Here is a 15,287-nt window from a genome sequence, read left to right as displayed (position 1 = left end):
CCCATGATGAAGAAATCAGGCAAAGGGGGCAGGAGATCTGCATAGATGAGCAGGGAGCGCCTAGTAAATCTTAAACTCAAGAAGGAAATTTACGGGATGTGGAAAAAGGGACAGGCCAAGCGGGAGGACTATAGGAACATTGCCAGGGTACGCAGGGATGTGACATGGAAGGCCAAGGCCCACTTAGAATTGAGTCTGGCAAAGGACATCAAGAACAAGAAGAAGGCCTTCTACAAGTATATTGGCAGCAAAAGGAAGATAAGGGAAAATGTGGGGACACTCCTGAATCAGATGGGTGTCCTGGTAACAGAAGACACAGAGAAGGCGGAATTACTGAATGCCGCCTTTGCCTCAGTCTTTACTGCTAAGGATGGCCCTCAGGAGTCCCAGGCCTCGGAGGTTAGAAATGAAGGCCAGAGAAAGGAACACTTTTCCCTGGTTGTAGATGGTTAGGTTAGGGACAGGCTAGACAAATTTAACATCCGTAAATTCATGGGCCTTGATGGGGTGCACCCAAGTGTGCTGAGGGACATGTGCTGAGCACATGTTGCTCTCCTGCTCTCCATCATCTTTGACAAATCATGGAGAATGGGTGAGGTGCCCGATGACTGGAGGAAGGCCAACTTACTCCCATCTATGAAAAGGGCAAGAAGGAGGACCTGGGAAACTGCCGTCCAGTCAGCCTCACCTCCATCCCTGTAAAGTTGATGGAACAGGTCATTCTGGAAGTGATCACCAAGCATATAGAAGAGAAGAAGGTCATCAGGAGTAGTCAGCATGGATTCACCAAGGGGAAATCTTGACTGACCAATCTGGTAGCCTTCTATGATGACATAGCAGGATGAATCTCAGTCAGCTGATCGGAGCTAGCCCAGCTAGAGCCGCAGCCGGCACGCTTCAGCGACCATGAGGTTCAACAGAGATTAGGAAAATCAGAGGGGATAGCGCAGAGGCATCGCGATTCCCGACATCTCCTGATCCCCGAAGCCCCAGCAGCCCTTGCGAGAGAGCGGCTGATGTGGCGGGGGGCGTTCCCACGGTGACGGCGACCACCCCCCTGCCCCTTGCCTTGAAAGAGCCTCTGAGAGGGCAGCGACGTGCCGCTGCCCACCGGGCACAGGGAGGAACAAGCAGGTCGTGGTTCTGACCCTGTTGCTCGTGTCCCAGACTGCTGACCAATATGGTCGCCTCCAGAAAGAGAGCTTGCAGTAAGGTGACTGCAGCAACTCAGACAGAGACCCCGTCCCAAACCGTGGCTGTTCAGGTCTCTGGGTGCAGGGAGTGCCAGAGCCTGCTGCTGCCGGGGGAGGGAGGACAGCATTCCACCTGCGTGAGGTGTGAGCAGGTAGAAGATCTGCTTAGCCTGGTGGCAAGACTTAAGGAGGAGGTTGAGACGCTGAGGACCATCAGGGAGCGTGAAAGGGAGATCGACTGGTGGAGTAACTCCCTGGCGTGCCAGTCGGAACGGTTCCAGGGAGATACCCCCCCAAAGGGGAAGGACCCCCTGCCTTCTCACACAGAGGGGGATGGCCCGAGGCAGCCCCTGCCCTGTAGCTGTTGCGCAGAGGTAGGGGACCAAAAAGACGACAAGGGTTGGAAGCGAGTTCCAGTTCGGCATCGTGGGCAACCCTCCTCCCTTCCTGCCCTGCTTCCCCAGGTGTCCCCCCGTAATAGGTTTGAGGCCCTGGATCTTGAAGGAGAGGTAGGTGAGGATGTGGTGCAAGGCCCGGTCGACTTCGCACCTCAAGACTGCCTCTGATAAGAAAGAAAGAAGGGTCATTGTAGTAGGCGATTCCCTTCTGAGAGGAACAGAGGGCCCGATATGCAGAGTTGACCCTCATCATAGGGAAGTGTGTAGTCTGCCTGGAGCCCAGATCAGGGATATCACCAGGGCGCTCCCCAGCCTGGTGCACCCGACAGACTACTACCCGCTGCTGGTCTTCCAGACAGGTGAGGGGGAAGCTGCTTCCCGCAGTCTGAGGGGGATGAAGAAAGACTACAGGGCCTTGGGGCGGATGGTGAAAGAGTCTGGGGCTCAAGTGATCTTCTCCTCACTCCTTCCATTTTCCATTGATGATGTGGGACGGAATGGGAAAATTCAGTCCATAAATGATTAGCTTAGAGACTGGTGCTGCAGGCAGGGCTTTGGATTCTTTGATAACGGCTGGTTTTATAGGGCACCAGTCTGGACAATGGCATGTGGGAAAGGTTTATCTCACAGAGGCAAAAGGATGCTGGGGCACGAATTTGTGGGTTAGATGAATGGACTGTGAGGTGGATTGAGAACTGGCTGAATGGCAGAGTTCAGAGGGTTGTGATGAGCAGAGCAGAATACAGTTGGAGGCCTGTAATCAGTGGTGTTCCCCAGGGATTGATACTGGGTCCTGTCTTATTCCTGGATGAAGGGCTAGAGTGTACCCTCAGCAAGTTTGCTGATGATATGAAGCTGGGGGCAGTGGCTGATACACCTGAAGGCTGTGCTGCTTATTCAACAGGACCTTAGTAGGCTGGAGAACTGAGCAGAGAGAAACCGCATGAAGTTCAACAAGGGCAAGTGTAGTGTACTGCACCTGGGGAGGAAGAACCCCAAGTACCAACACAGGCTGGGGGCTGACCTACTAGAGAGCAGTTCAGCTGAGAAGGACCTGGGAGTATTGGTAGATGATAAGTTGACTATGAGCCAGCAGTATGCCCTTGAGGCCAGGAGGGCCAATAGTATCCTTGGGGTGCATTGGGAGGAGTGTGGCCAGCAGGTTGAGGGAGGTAATCCTCCCCCTCTACTTGACCCTGGTGAGGCCACATCTGGAGTACTGTGTCCAGTTCTGGGCTCCTCAGTAGAAGAAAGACAAGGAGCTACTGGAGAGGGTCCAGCAAAGGGCCACAAGGATGATCAGGAGTCTGGAGCATCTCTCTTATGAGGAGAGATTGCGGGAGCTGGGCCTGTTTAGTCCAGAGAAGAGCAGACTGAGAGGGGATCTCATTAATGCATATAAATATCTCAAAGGTGGGTACCAGGAGGGTGGTGCTGGACTCTTTTCAGTGGTGCTCAGCAACAGGACGAGGAGCAGTGGCCATAAACTAAAATACAGGAAGTTTCATTTCAACATGAGGAAGAACTTCCTTACATTGAGGGTGGCAGAGCACTGGAACAGGCTGCCCAGGGGGTCTGGAGACATTCAAAACACACCTGGATGCATTCCTTTGTAACCTGCTCTAGATGGCACTGCCTTGGCAGGGGGTTGGACTAGGTGATCTCCAGAGGTCCCTTCCAAACCTAATGATTCTGTGACCTGTGGACCAACCCTCTGCTCAAAGTAGGAGCAACTTCAAAGTTACATCAGGTTTCTAAGGGCCTTCCAAGTCAAGTTCTGAAGTTTGGACTTCCTTTACAATTGGGATATTTATAGTTAGTGAAAACTGGATGAACAAATTCCTTTTCAGTAGTTGAATATAAACTGAGCTGTTTTACAGGAAATAAACAAGCTAGTTCAGCGGTGACTAAACCTTTTCTTCCTGTGGTGTGTATGAAACATTTCCTGGTTGTAGGTTGACCAGAGTTTGTTTAATATTAAAGAGATATTTTCAGATCAATGTTGAAGTAGCTACTATTTTTAAAATTGTCTTGGCTTCGGCTGGAACAGTTTTTTCTTCCTAGTAGCTGGTTCAGTGCTGTGTTTTGGCTTTATTCTGAGAACAGTTCTGATAACACACCAGTGTTTTAGTTTCTAAGTAATGTTTACCACTTTCAAGGACTTTTCAGTCTTTCATGCCCTGCCATTGAGGAGGGGCACGGGAGGCCAGGAGGAAGCAGAGACAGGGCACCTGACCCAAACTGGCCAAAGGGGTATTCCATACCACAACGCATCATGACCAGTATAGAAACTGGGGGGAGACACTGGGTAGGGAGCAATTGCTGCTTGGGTCGGTCTGGGTATCAGTTGGTGGGAGGTGAGCAATTTTATTGTGCATCACTTGTTTGTCTTGGGTTTTATTCCTCTCTCTCTTTTTGTTATCTTCCTTTTCATTGCAATTATTTTTTATTGTACTTTATTTCAGCTATCAATCTGTTCTTATCTCAACCTGTGGTTTTTACCTTTTTCTTATTCTCCTCCCCATCCTGCTGGGGCAAGTGATGGTGGTGTTGGGGGTGGCTGCATGGTACTGGGGTTAAACTGCAACAAAAATATACTAAGATTTTTTTATTTGTCACTTTGTTTACTACTTGATACTTGCATCTGTAAACTAGTACTTCTTTTGGTTTTGCTATATGAAAAATCTCTTCCAAAATTGTTATGTGATTATAGCAACTAATTACTTAAACTGGGTTATGCATTAAGTACTGTCCATTGCAGTATGAACCAACAGAAGTTTTGTTACCAGTTTTTGAGTTTGCTGCTGTATAACTTAAGCAAATTTTATTTTGATTATCATATCTTGTATCTTTTTTGGTGAAGGGCTCTGCTTCTGAGGCCGAAAGCTTGCCTTTTGATTGCTGAATGCCATTTGATATTTTAATTCTACATTGTTTTACTTACTTTTGACTAAATTTACTTAGTATGTGGCTGAGGTTATGGTCTGTGTTTCATTTATGTTATTGAATTAAAAATTCTTTTAAGTAAAATGAGAATTTTAATTTGGTTTTGTTTGTTTTGTGTCTGTGGTTTTTTGTTTGTGTGGTGTTTTGTTGTTGTGTTGGGGGTTTTTTGTTTGTGGTTTGTTGTTGTTTTTTTGTTTGTTTGTTTTTTTAGTGCTTGGGAGATGGGAAGTAATGATAGCTGGCACCTGAACTAAAATATCTGTGTAGGCGCTACCATCCCAGAACTTCAGGATGAATGGGGATATGCCTCATGTTCCCATCACTACTCTTGCAGGGATTGCTAGTCTTACAGACCGTAAGTACTCTTCTTTTTTTATCTTTGCTATGTTCCCTTATACCTCTTCAGTAAATGCCTGCATTTGAAAATAGAACTGGTTTTAGTGTTTTGAAAAGTTCTTAAAAGTTAATCTGTTAAAAATCAGATTTTGTATTAAAAATGTTAATTTTGTCATTGCTTGAATTTTAGAAATATGCTAATTTAAACATGAAATGTAGGTTTAAAAAATATTAAATAAACCTGAATATACTTTAAACCTAGTTTTGGGAAAGTATGAAAAAGTTGCTGTAGTTAACAGGTGCAGTTGGGACAGAGATGCATATTGTTTATCAAGTGTAAGCAAGAGTTTTTAGCTCACTTGTCTGTGAGGATAATTGGACTCAGTGACTCAAGTGCTTCTTCTGAGATCTTGTTTTAATTATTATTATACTGTTGAAAATTGGAGACTTTCCGAAAGACACTGAAAGTGTATACCCAGCAATTGAATTCAGTTGCCTACAGTAAAAAAGCAGATGTATTCAAGGGAAAAAAAACCCTACTTCTTTGTCAGCTTGATATTGTGAAGTATCAAATTTGAAGATGCTGCTTATGTATCTAATATGTGTATATATGTATCATTATGTGTGTCTAATAATGGGCCATCAGGATGCAAATCATAAGTTTCTGGGCTACAGGAAGTTTTCCATCACTAAGTATTTGCAGGTGAGGTTTTAAAGAAGTCAAGATACTTCACTGGTAAAAGTCACTTGTCAGAATCCTGGTGCAAGTTTCTTGAAACACTGAATGAAATACTTTTGGTGGGATTAGCCCTTGTGTTAGGTATATTTGCTTCATTATTTGTGGTATTTTTCTGATGCTTAGAAAGTCAGGTGAAAGATAAAGGCTTGTCACTGCTTCACCTTCTCTTGATGTGAAAAGAAGGTGCTGGAATGGACAAGTTCCATTGCCCTAAAAACATGGAGGACATGATGACTAGAGGCAGTAGAGTAGGCTCAGTTAACTAGCTGAATTTATATGGCTTTAATAAATGTGTTTTGCTGATCTTGCTAATTTTTCCAAGTTTCAAGGCACATTCAAGGTAATCTAAAGCAAGTAATAAAAGCTAGCTATTTTAATTTATTATAAACTTTTATTTGAATTGCAATTTATTTCTAAATGCAATAATGATATACATTGCATAGGGGAAAAAATACTGGAATTATGTGTGTCCCCCCTTTCTTTTTTAAAAAAGAATTTAAAAATATAAAAGAGCCAAAAAGAGTCTGTTTCACAGTTGGTTTTCTTTGAAGCTATTTCTAACGTAATCAGTCTGGAAACTTCAAGTCAGTTAGCTTATTTTTGTGGCCCTATGAAAATTACTTTGCTATATAGCAGACTTTTTGGCCTCTTCTGGCTTACTCATCTCTGTAACACTTACAAATCATCTCGTCAAGGCTTGTTTGGTATACTTCCTTGTTATGCTTGTAGACCTAAGAATGCCCTCTAAAAGTATAGTATGCTCATTTATATTCTATTACTGGGATAACTGTTTTCATTAAACAAATCTTTTTACCAAGATTTGTGAATATATTGACTGGATTGACATTTTAATGATCATTCCAACCAACTATACTAGCCTTTTCTTGAGATTACTTACATAAAAATGAATATAACAGGAGAAGAATAAGCCAATAATTTAATTAGTAGCTTAAATTGATTGTGGACTTGTTTAGTTTTTGTGCTGGTATTTTTGGTGGGGATTTTTTGTGGGTTTGTTTTTTTCTTTTATGGTGGTTTTGTTTGTTGGTTGTTTGCTTTGGTGGTGTTTTGTGTGGTGTGTGGTTTGGGTTTTTTTTTATTTTTATCTATCCTCACCATAGGAAGTGAGAACACTGATTAAATATGAAGGTCAGAGTAGAAAACTTAATGTATATGATCAGTGCACTTACAGTACTGCATGCAGCTACAAGGATTTTGCATTTCCTTCCTTCCCTTTATCCATTCATTCTGCTCCAAGAGAAAACTACCATAACATTAAATACTTTAATATTCTGGTATGTTTAAAAGTATGGTTTTATTTACTATACTTGTGTTAGCACAGTTAAATATTTACAATAATATAGTAATATAACTTATGGACTTGACTGCATCACTTTGTTTAAAATAGAGTCCAGCCTTTGTGCATGTTCAATATTAAAAAAAAAATCCCCCCAAAAAATAATCCAGAAATCTTTCCTATATTTCAAATGTGGTTGTTAGATTTTCTTTCTTAATCACATGAGGGAATAAGAAGGTTTCCATCTTTGTATGCTCATGTTTCATGAAATGATTCTGAACTCTTTTTTATTTTCTGATAACAGTTTTGAACCAGCTGCCTCTTCCATCACCTTTACCTGCTACAACAACAAAAAGCCTGCTTTTCAATGGACGGATAGCTGAAGAGGTGAACTGCCTTCTGGCTTGCAGGGATGAAAATCTGGTTTCACAGCTCATCCACAGTCTCAATCAGGTGTCAACAGATCACATGTATGTATTTTGAACTTTGACTATATAAGAGGCTAGTTTAGCAGATTATCACTGTGTAAGAGTCAATTGTTTCAATCAGAATGCTAGTAAAATGTCCAAGAGCCCTTATGTAGATCTGCTGCTTGTTCCATTCTTGCTAGTTAGGAGTGCAGCCTTTGTGTTATTGATTGTGCAATAGTCATTTCTGTTCTACTTTGGTCAATAATGCACATAGACAAATTATATACCCCGTATTACACAAAAATATACTTTTATGAGACATCCATGTAAGACCTATGTGAGTTTGGATTACATATTGAACCAGTAAGTATGCTAACGTATTCTCTTTTTGTTAGTATATGTTTTGTTTTATCATTTTTCCCTGATGTCCTTTGAATTGTCTTATGTTGACAGCCCTTTTTCCTGCATGTTCCAATCAATTTTTTTGATCAAATGGAAGTAGCTCTTAAAAGTCCTCAAAGCAAACAATAAGTGAAAGTACAGATGTATTTATAGAAAATCCGTTACATTTTTGATGGTTCAAAGAGAATCCTGTGATGTCAAAGATATGCTGATTTTCCTTTTTAAATTAAAAGATTCTCAAAGTGTTGGGCTGCAGCCTGAATATTATACATTTTTTATGGAGAAGATCACAATACAAAAGTGGGCATAAGAAACTTTTTATAATAGTCTGAAACTGACAGCCATGTATAGAATCATAGACTGCTTATTAATAGAAAATAAATTTGAACTCTAGTAGAAATACCTCTTCCATTCCTTCAGTAAGAAAGGGGAAAAAAAATAGAGGGTGAGGAACAGTGCTTTGCAGACTTGGTTTCTGGTTTTGTTTGTTTGGGTTTTTGTTTGTTTTTGTTTTGGGGGTGGGTGAGGTGACTTTGCTTGTTTACTTTTTGGATTTGGTTTGGTTTAGTTTTGTGCCTTTTTTTTAATTATATATTTTAACAGTAAATTGTCATCATTTGTTTTGGTTAAGCTAGTTGGTTTGTTTGTTGTTTTGTTTGGGCTTTTTATACTTGATTTTTTTTTTTTATAATTTGAAATTTCATTTGCCTCTTTAATTGCTTACTTTCACAATTCCAGAGAACTGAAGGATAACCTTGGCAGTGATGATCCAGAGGGAGATATACCAGTCTTGCTACAGGCTATCCTGGCAAGGAATCCTCATGTTTTCAGGGAGAAAAGCATGCAAAACAGATACGGAGTACAAAGTGGTAAGGTTTTTTGTTTGTTTATTGATTGTGTTTTATGTTGTTCTGTAAGTTTAGGGGGCCGATACTAACCACAATTTTTTATGGAGCACAACTGTGATATTTATGCCTTACCTTGTGTTTGATAGTGATATAAAGCTATGTATCTTGACATCTTCTAAGAGTGATTGTATTAGAATAAGCATGGAAATAAACTCTACTGGGTATTTTTGTAAAAAAAAAAAATAAATGCTTAATTTCACTGAAAAGTTTAATTTCTGGGGTGATTGATTGGATTTTATTGTAATTTTATTTTAATTTCTTTATGGCTAGGTTCATATATTTGTCTTAGTAAATAATCAAAGTTGGGGGAAATATGCCTTGATCTTACCGAAAATTTATACAATTATAGTGTATCATTGTTCTTAATGGTTCTGGGGTAAGGAATAAGGATGAATCAGTCATACTTAACAGCTCCTCCCTGCCATTCCTCTTTTCAGCAGTTTGAGAGGCCCTTCTGATTTTACTTTTTCAACAGTTAATTCTTTTCTGTGTTTTCATGAGATATACTGCTGGATAGCAAAGATGGAGAAGGGGAGAGACCAATCAACAGATTAATCAGACAGATTCTACTTTTAGATCTTTATACTTCTTTATTTGCACCTGAAATCTTTTCTTTAAACTATGAAATGAGTAGGAGAATTTCCAGTTTTCTGGTGTGATGATAAAGCTTTGCTAGCATTGTAGAGATATAGATAAAAGTGTTAATGGAGTCCATAGGGGATAGACAGTTTAAGGGTTTTTTTGTAGGGGAGAGATAATAAAATGAGATATTAAATTAATTCACCTAGGCTAGTGAGTAAAAAGCCATACAATTTTTGAAAAGAACTTGCTAATGACTGGACACGTAATGTTCCTTGAAAGAATGCAGAAATTTCCTGGAATGAAAATGTGTAAGGCAGTGCTAAATATCTAGTAGCCCATTGATACGTATATCCTGAAATTTAAGCTCTGAAAACAGTCTCCAAATTCTGAGTTTGGTGGTAGCTGTGGCAGAGTATGATATCCACCCCCCAGCCATGGGAAATGTGACTGTCCTGACAGTTTTTGCAAAGCGGTTCCTTAAAGAACATATGCTTGAATCAGAGTTGTCCACCAGTTTTGTAGAGTAAAATATTTTTTTGCCAGTGCAAAAGGAAGACATTGTTTTTGGAATTATTTTTTCTAGCAGAGGCTAATTCAGTACTTCAGAGGAAGAAACGCTTTTGCCGATTGATTCAATAGGTTAAGAATAATCTTTAATGAAATAAAAGCATCTCTATCTTTAGTAAATATGCTTTGGCCTATGCTTGAAGGAAGGTACTAGTACAGTATTAAAAACAATTCAACATGAAACTTAAAGTAGCAGTTGATGTTTTTTAAAGTTAACAAAGTTATTTCAGAGAGCCAGAAGAGATCAGACTTCCTTGAATATTTAATTTTATTTTACATAATTCTGAATACTTGTACCAGTGTGAGCCTTGCAATGTAAGATTGAAATCAGAGAAATTGAAAGAAAGGGGGAAGAGGGGAAAAACGTAGCTGTAGACCAAGTATTTTGAGAGGAAGGTGGCCCTGAAATTAATGTTTGGAAAACCTAGGCAAAGTGTCACTTAATTTTCTATGGAAAAAGGCCACACTGTTACCTTGAAATAGGGGGATATTTAAGCTACATTCTGGCAAACTGTGGTAGCCTTATTAGATGTTAATGCATACTATTCAGATCTCCAAGGCCAGTGGAGGATATACTGATGTGTTCTGGAAGCAAAGGTTGGGTTTTCTTCTGCTTTCTGAACAGATATTGTAATCTCTGTAGTAGAGTCATGATTTGTAGAACAATTGGGGGGTTGGTAGAGATATTATGTAATGCATTTTGCCAGTTAGAAGAATGACATTTTGGCTGTTTTCTAGTATTGCAAATTAATCTTTTCCGATTTCCTTATTTTCTGCCTTCTGAATATTGTCCTTCTGCCTTCTGTTGAGTCCAGCATGTGGTGAATTCAGCGATGGGTACTGTGATCCAGTATTTGTAATGCCCAGAATTGAGAAGGAACAAAAGCAGCAGGGACCCCCTGTTTATTTACTCAGCCTGGGGTGGCCCTCTGCATCATGATCCCTTCCTTGATTGTCAGTTCTGGCATTAGTATGGACAAACTGAACTCAAATTAATTTCTCCCAGCCTTCTTTTTTAACCGAAGAAGAGAAAGACCACATTAAATGCAGAATAAAATTCTGGGTTCTGTACAATTTGCCAGGAAATAAAGGCATTTTCAGAAAGCTAAATATTATGTTTTGAATACTTGTGAATATAAGGTAAAACACTGGCAGAATTCTGTGCTGACGTGCTTTTTTTTTTCCCAAGGTCATATTGATTTGTTGCTGAACACTAAATCTGGAGCAAGAATAGTTTTTAGTTATGATGAACAAATAGTGCAAGATTTATTATGTGGGCACTTTTGCTTTGTGTCCTCTGTGCACCCCACCACCACCTGCACCCCCAAAAATTTGCTGGCGTATTTCATTTCAGGTGATGTAACAGCAGTGTTCAGACTCTTATTCCCTGTCTTTTGCTAATAGTCCCATTATTGAAACAGTCTTCATAGAGATCAGATTTTTAGTAAGATTTTTCAGACTGTTTTCTATTACTAGGTTGTCTGAACATATGTGGCAAGAGGCCTAACTTAGCACAAGGGCAGTACGTTTATTTTAGACTTTTATCAGATGACAGAGAAAGTTCTGGGTGCCATCTTTCAGCTGCGTTTATAGTGTGAGTGAATTTTTAATAATTTTTTCTCTTTGGCTTTGTCTTTCAGCAGATATGTGTTGGAAGATCAGCTAAAATAATGTATTGCAGTAGTTTAGTATTCATAACGTTGCTTAGGGTGCAGAAAGGACTTAAAGTTCACTTTAAATTATTTACCACAACTTGTGACTTTTTTGAGGATTAAAATCTTATGCATCTTTCAATAAATGTCAATTACTTCACTTATATAAGAATTCAAGTGCACATATGCCTGTAAATGGGGTAAATTTTGTAGACATGCTTTCAATATGACTGTATATTTAACTGAAAAATCACCTGTTAGTGAGCAGTCCTAGCTTAAGCATGCGTGATGCTGTGATAAAGTTTAATTATACAATACTTTTTCTGTGATTGTGAGCTGTGGTTTTACATAGTGAGTTCTTTCTTATTTAGTAGGAATACTAAAATGAATTTAAAGTACACTTTTTTCCAAGAAAAAAAAATTATAATCAAGATTAGGGGTATGTGTTAAGGGAACTCATTCTAGAAATTTTATTACTTTTGATAAAACTGAACATTGCCAACAATCAAAATTAAAGCTGCATTTGAAAGAAATTCTTAAGTATTTTACCGTATGGAAAAGCATTGGAGACATAAATCTGCTGTTTGATGATACGACAACAATGTAACAAAAAATGTACAAGAAACTATTTTAATGTTAATGTCCACAGGCTGGTTTTAACCTCTTTTCAGCCTAAATGTTTGGGGCAAACTTTTACTCCTTCCTTATTACATCTTTACTAGGCAGAATTGTTATCTGTCTGGAAACTTTGGAGAAACTGTTGTGTTTCTGGGGGGATATGTTGTGGGTTTTTTTTTATTGGGAGGTTGGGTTTCTGTGGTTTTGTGTTTTTTTTTTTTTTTCTCTTCTTTTTTGATTTGTTTGGGGGGGATGACTGTGGGGTGTTTGGGCTTTTTGTTTTGGTTTTTTCAGTTAAAATCTGGATAGTGTACCCCATTTTGGGGCTGTTCACCCTGGAGAAGGCTGCATGGAGACCTCATAGCAGCCTTCCACTATCTGAAGGGGGCCTACAAGGATGCTGGAGAGGGACTCTTCACTAGGGACTGTAGTGATAGGACAAAGGGTAACGGGTTCAAACTTTGTCAGTAAGTACCATGTGCCTATAATCCAGGACTTTGTTAATATAATAAAGCACTTCAGAATAGAAGAAAGAGTTCTGCATGTAGTTTCAGCCCAGTTACTGGGCTTTAACAGATTTAATCTCCAGTTATTTGATATCAAAATTGTTTTGGAAATTAAATGCTCTGTATCTGCACAAGAAAACCAGTACATTACTTTTAGATATAAAAGTGATACTGAAGAAGGTTTTTTTTTTGAATTGTGAATATTACAATGTGCTAAGTCTTCTCAAAATCCTTGCAAAATCTTTATGTTGTATACTTTGCTATTTCTTTCTGTAGAAGCTTACCTTCATAGAGTTGCTATCTAGAACTGAGGATAGTGAAAGCATGTGTTGTATTTTCTGAACTATTTATTTGGTTTATTTTTATTTTGAAAGCTCATATAGATAATTTAATTTTTTTCTTTTTTTTTTAATGCTTCCTAGCAGTTGTACGTAGATGTTAATGGCTGTAAGGTTTATAATCTCTTTGTATGTAATAATTTCTGAAATTAGAGATTTCCTTGATTAAAAGGAAATGCATGTAAAGTAATGATGGCTTCTTCTTAATAGGGATGATGATGTCGCAGTTTAATATTTCTCAGAATTCTGTGCGAGGTAGTCCTGCATCTTCCAGTTATCAACAAACCACTATCTCACATAGCCCTTCCAGGTAACTTTCTTTTTAAATGGGGTGGGATTGGCAGCAATCTGCAAATTCTTCCTACAGCGACAGTCAATTATTGTTGCAAGTATGTGAATGGAAAATGTTCATTTTGAAGACATATTTTACATTTATCTGACAGCAGGGTGAGTTTCTTCAGCTAGCAAAGAAACATCTTTTTGTTAGCAAGTTAATCTTAGTATTCTGACTAGTCATGATTCCCTATTCTCTCTCCCTCCAATCATTTTGGCAAAATTAACTTTCTTTCCTGCTTAAGGGCTTTCCCTGCCTCCTGCCACCCTTCCAGCTGTTCTCTACCTGGGACAGAGACTGAAACTGGTGGCAGGAGGATAGAAGAGGCTGTGTGTTCTGACATGTGTAACAGTACTAATGTGACGGGAGGGAAGGAAAGAAAGCTTTTAAAAACATGGAGTACTGCTATAATAGTTATATGAAAGGCTGCTCAGAGGAGGTTAGTCCCAGTTGTTGTTGGTTTTTTTTTTTTGGGTTGGGTTTTGTTGTTTTGTTTTTTTTTTTTCAGACTTTGTCAGCAAGTACCATGTGCCTATAATCCAGGACTTTGTTAATATAATAAAGCACTTCAGAATAGAAGAAAGAGTTCTGCATGTAGTTTCAGCCCAGTTACTGGGCTTTAACAGATTTAATCTCCAGTTATTTGATATCAAAATTGTTTTGGAAATTAAATGCTCTGTATCTGCACAAGAAAACCAGTACATTACTTTTAGATATAAAAGTGATACTGAAGAAGGTTTTTTTTTTTGAATTGTGAATATTACAATGTGCTAAGTCTTCTCAAAATCCTTGCAAAATCTTTATGTTGTATACTTTGCTATTTCTTTCTATAGAAGCTTACCTTCATAGAGTTGCTATCTAGAACTGAGGATAGTGAAAGTGTATTTTCTGAACTATTTATTTGGTTTATTTTTATTTTGAAAGATTATATAGTGATATAGGTTACTAGAATAAGTTGTATTCACTGGACTTTGGGTCAGATCCTACCTAACTGCCTATCACATTCCAGCATCTTACCAGCATAGTTCTGTCAGATGCAGTTCTTTGAAATCTTACTGGAAAAATCATATTTAGAGTAGACAGCTCCTTCTTAATCCTAGTGAGCTAGTTATGTGATAATTAAACCTTAGCTGTCACTTTCATTGAAACTTTTAGGACTAATTTTTGGAAACATATCTTGTTTTAGTAAATTTGCAGATCTTATTGTCTTATTTTAATAAATATTTCTGTTACTGTTTCCTTTCCCTGGTAGAGGTTTTATGAATGCTTTTTATTCTGTTCTTTACTTTTACTAATGGAGTACCCAAGCTCTTAAGTAATAATTGAAGTTGGGGAGTTATTGTTAGTTTAAAATACTACTTTTGAAGGGGTTTCTTGACTGCATTGGAATTTTGTCTCTTACAAAATTTATAATGTTCCAAATGTATAATTTTCCAAAAGAAATATAAATTTGTCTAAATTTTCTTTTCCAACTTTTTAAAAATTTATTTTTAGCCGGTTTGTGTCACCACAGACAAGCTCTGGTAATAGATTTTTGGCACCACAGAACAGTCCAGTGCCTAGTCCATATGCTCCTCAAAGTCCTGCAGGATACATGCCGTATTCACATCCTCCAAGTTATACACCACATCCTCAGATGCAGCAAAGTAAGCCTGTGATCTTTGTTTTATTCTTCTATCTCATGTCAGCTTTACTTTTACGTGCATGTTTTACAACTCTCTAATTTCTTTGAAGGAGTTATGTGCTTTATGCAAATCTTTGAGTAGATAGGGACTTTTTTCGGTATGTTTAAGTTTTGCTTTCCTGACTGTACAGAGTGCTAGTATATACTTTATTAAAAAAAAAGGGGGGAAGGAGAGGGAGGAGAAGAAGAAATAGTAAAACACATGTTCATGTTAAACTGCTCCTCCCCTTCTCCCCTACGTACACTGATTTTTTTATAGCTATCATGTATAAATGAGAACAGAAAAATCAGAACAAAACCCCTTTTATTTGTTATGGCAATTGTTTATCTGTGCTAGTGAAAACCTAATCTTTGCCAGTGCAACGTAAGTTTTACTG

The 15,287-nt window shown here is 38.7% G+C and overlaps 1 protein-coding gene across 6 annotated transcripts in view; it reads left to right on the top strand.

Annotated features, from left to right (window-relative positions):
* Positions 1-15,287, top strand: part of LOC133262194 (nipped-B-like protein) — a 181,673-nt gene that overhangs the window by 59,951 nt on the left and 106,435 nt on the right. For all 6 annotated transcript variants that reach the window (XM_061441140.1, XM_061441139.1, XM_061441137.1 and 3 more), the window contains 5 exons: positions 4,749-4,892; positions 7,214-7,379; positions 8,460-8,590; positions 13,103-13,202; positions 14,721-14,872. In XM_061441140.1, coding sequence (XP_061297124.1) covers positions 4,829-4,892; positions 7,214-7,379; positions 8,460-8,590; positions 13,103-13,202; positions 14,721-14,872 — 613 coding nt within the window. In that variant the 5' untranslated portion in view covers positions 4,749-4,828. The remainder of the gene's footprint in view (positions 1-4,748; positions 4,893-7,213; positions 7,380-8,459; positions 8,591-13,102; positions 13,203-14,720; positions 14,873-15,287) is intronic.

The sequence above is a fragment of the Pezoporus flaviventris genome, unplaced genomic scaffold (genome assembly GCF_033815535.1).
Source record: "Pezoporus flaviventris isolate CSIRO_AGI_PZ_B2104156 unplaced genomic scaffold, CSIRO_AGI_Pfla_v1 ptg000193l, whole genome shotgun sequence".
NCBI classification, from domain to species: Eukaryota; Metazoa; Chordata; class Aves; order Psittaciformes; family Psittacidae; genus Pezoporus; species Pezoporus flaviventris.
Note: the sequence above shows the minus strand (reverse complement) of the source record. Positions and strands in the feature narration are given on the sequence as shown.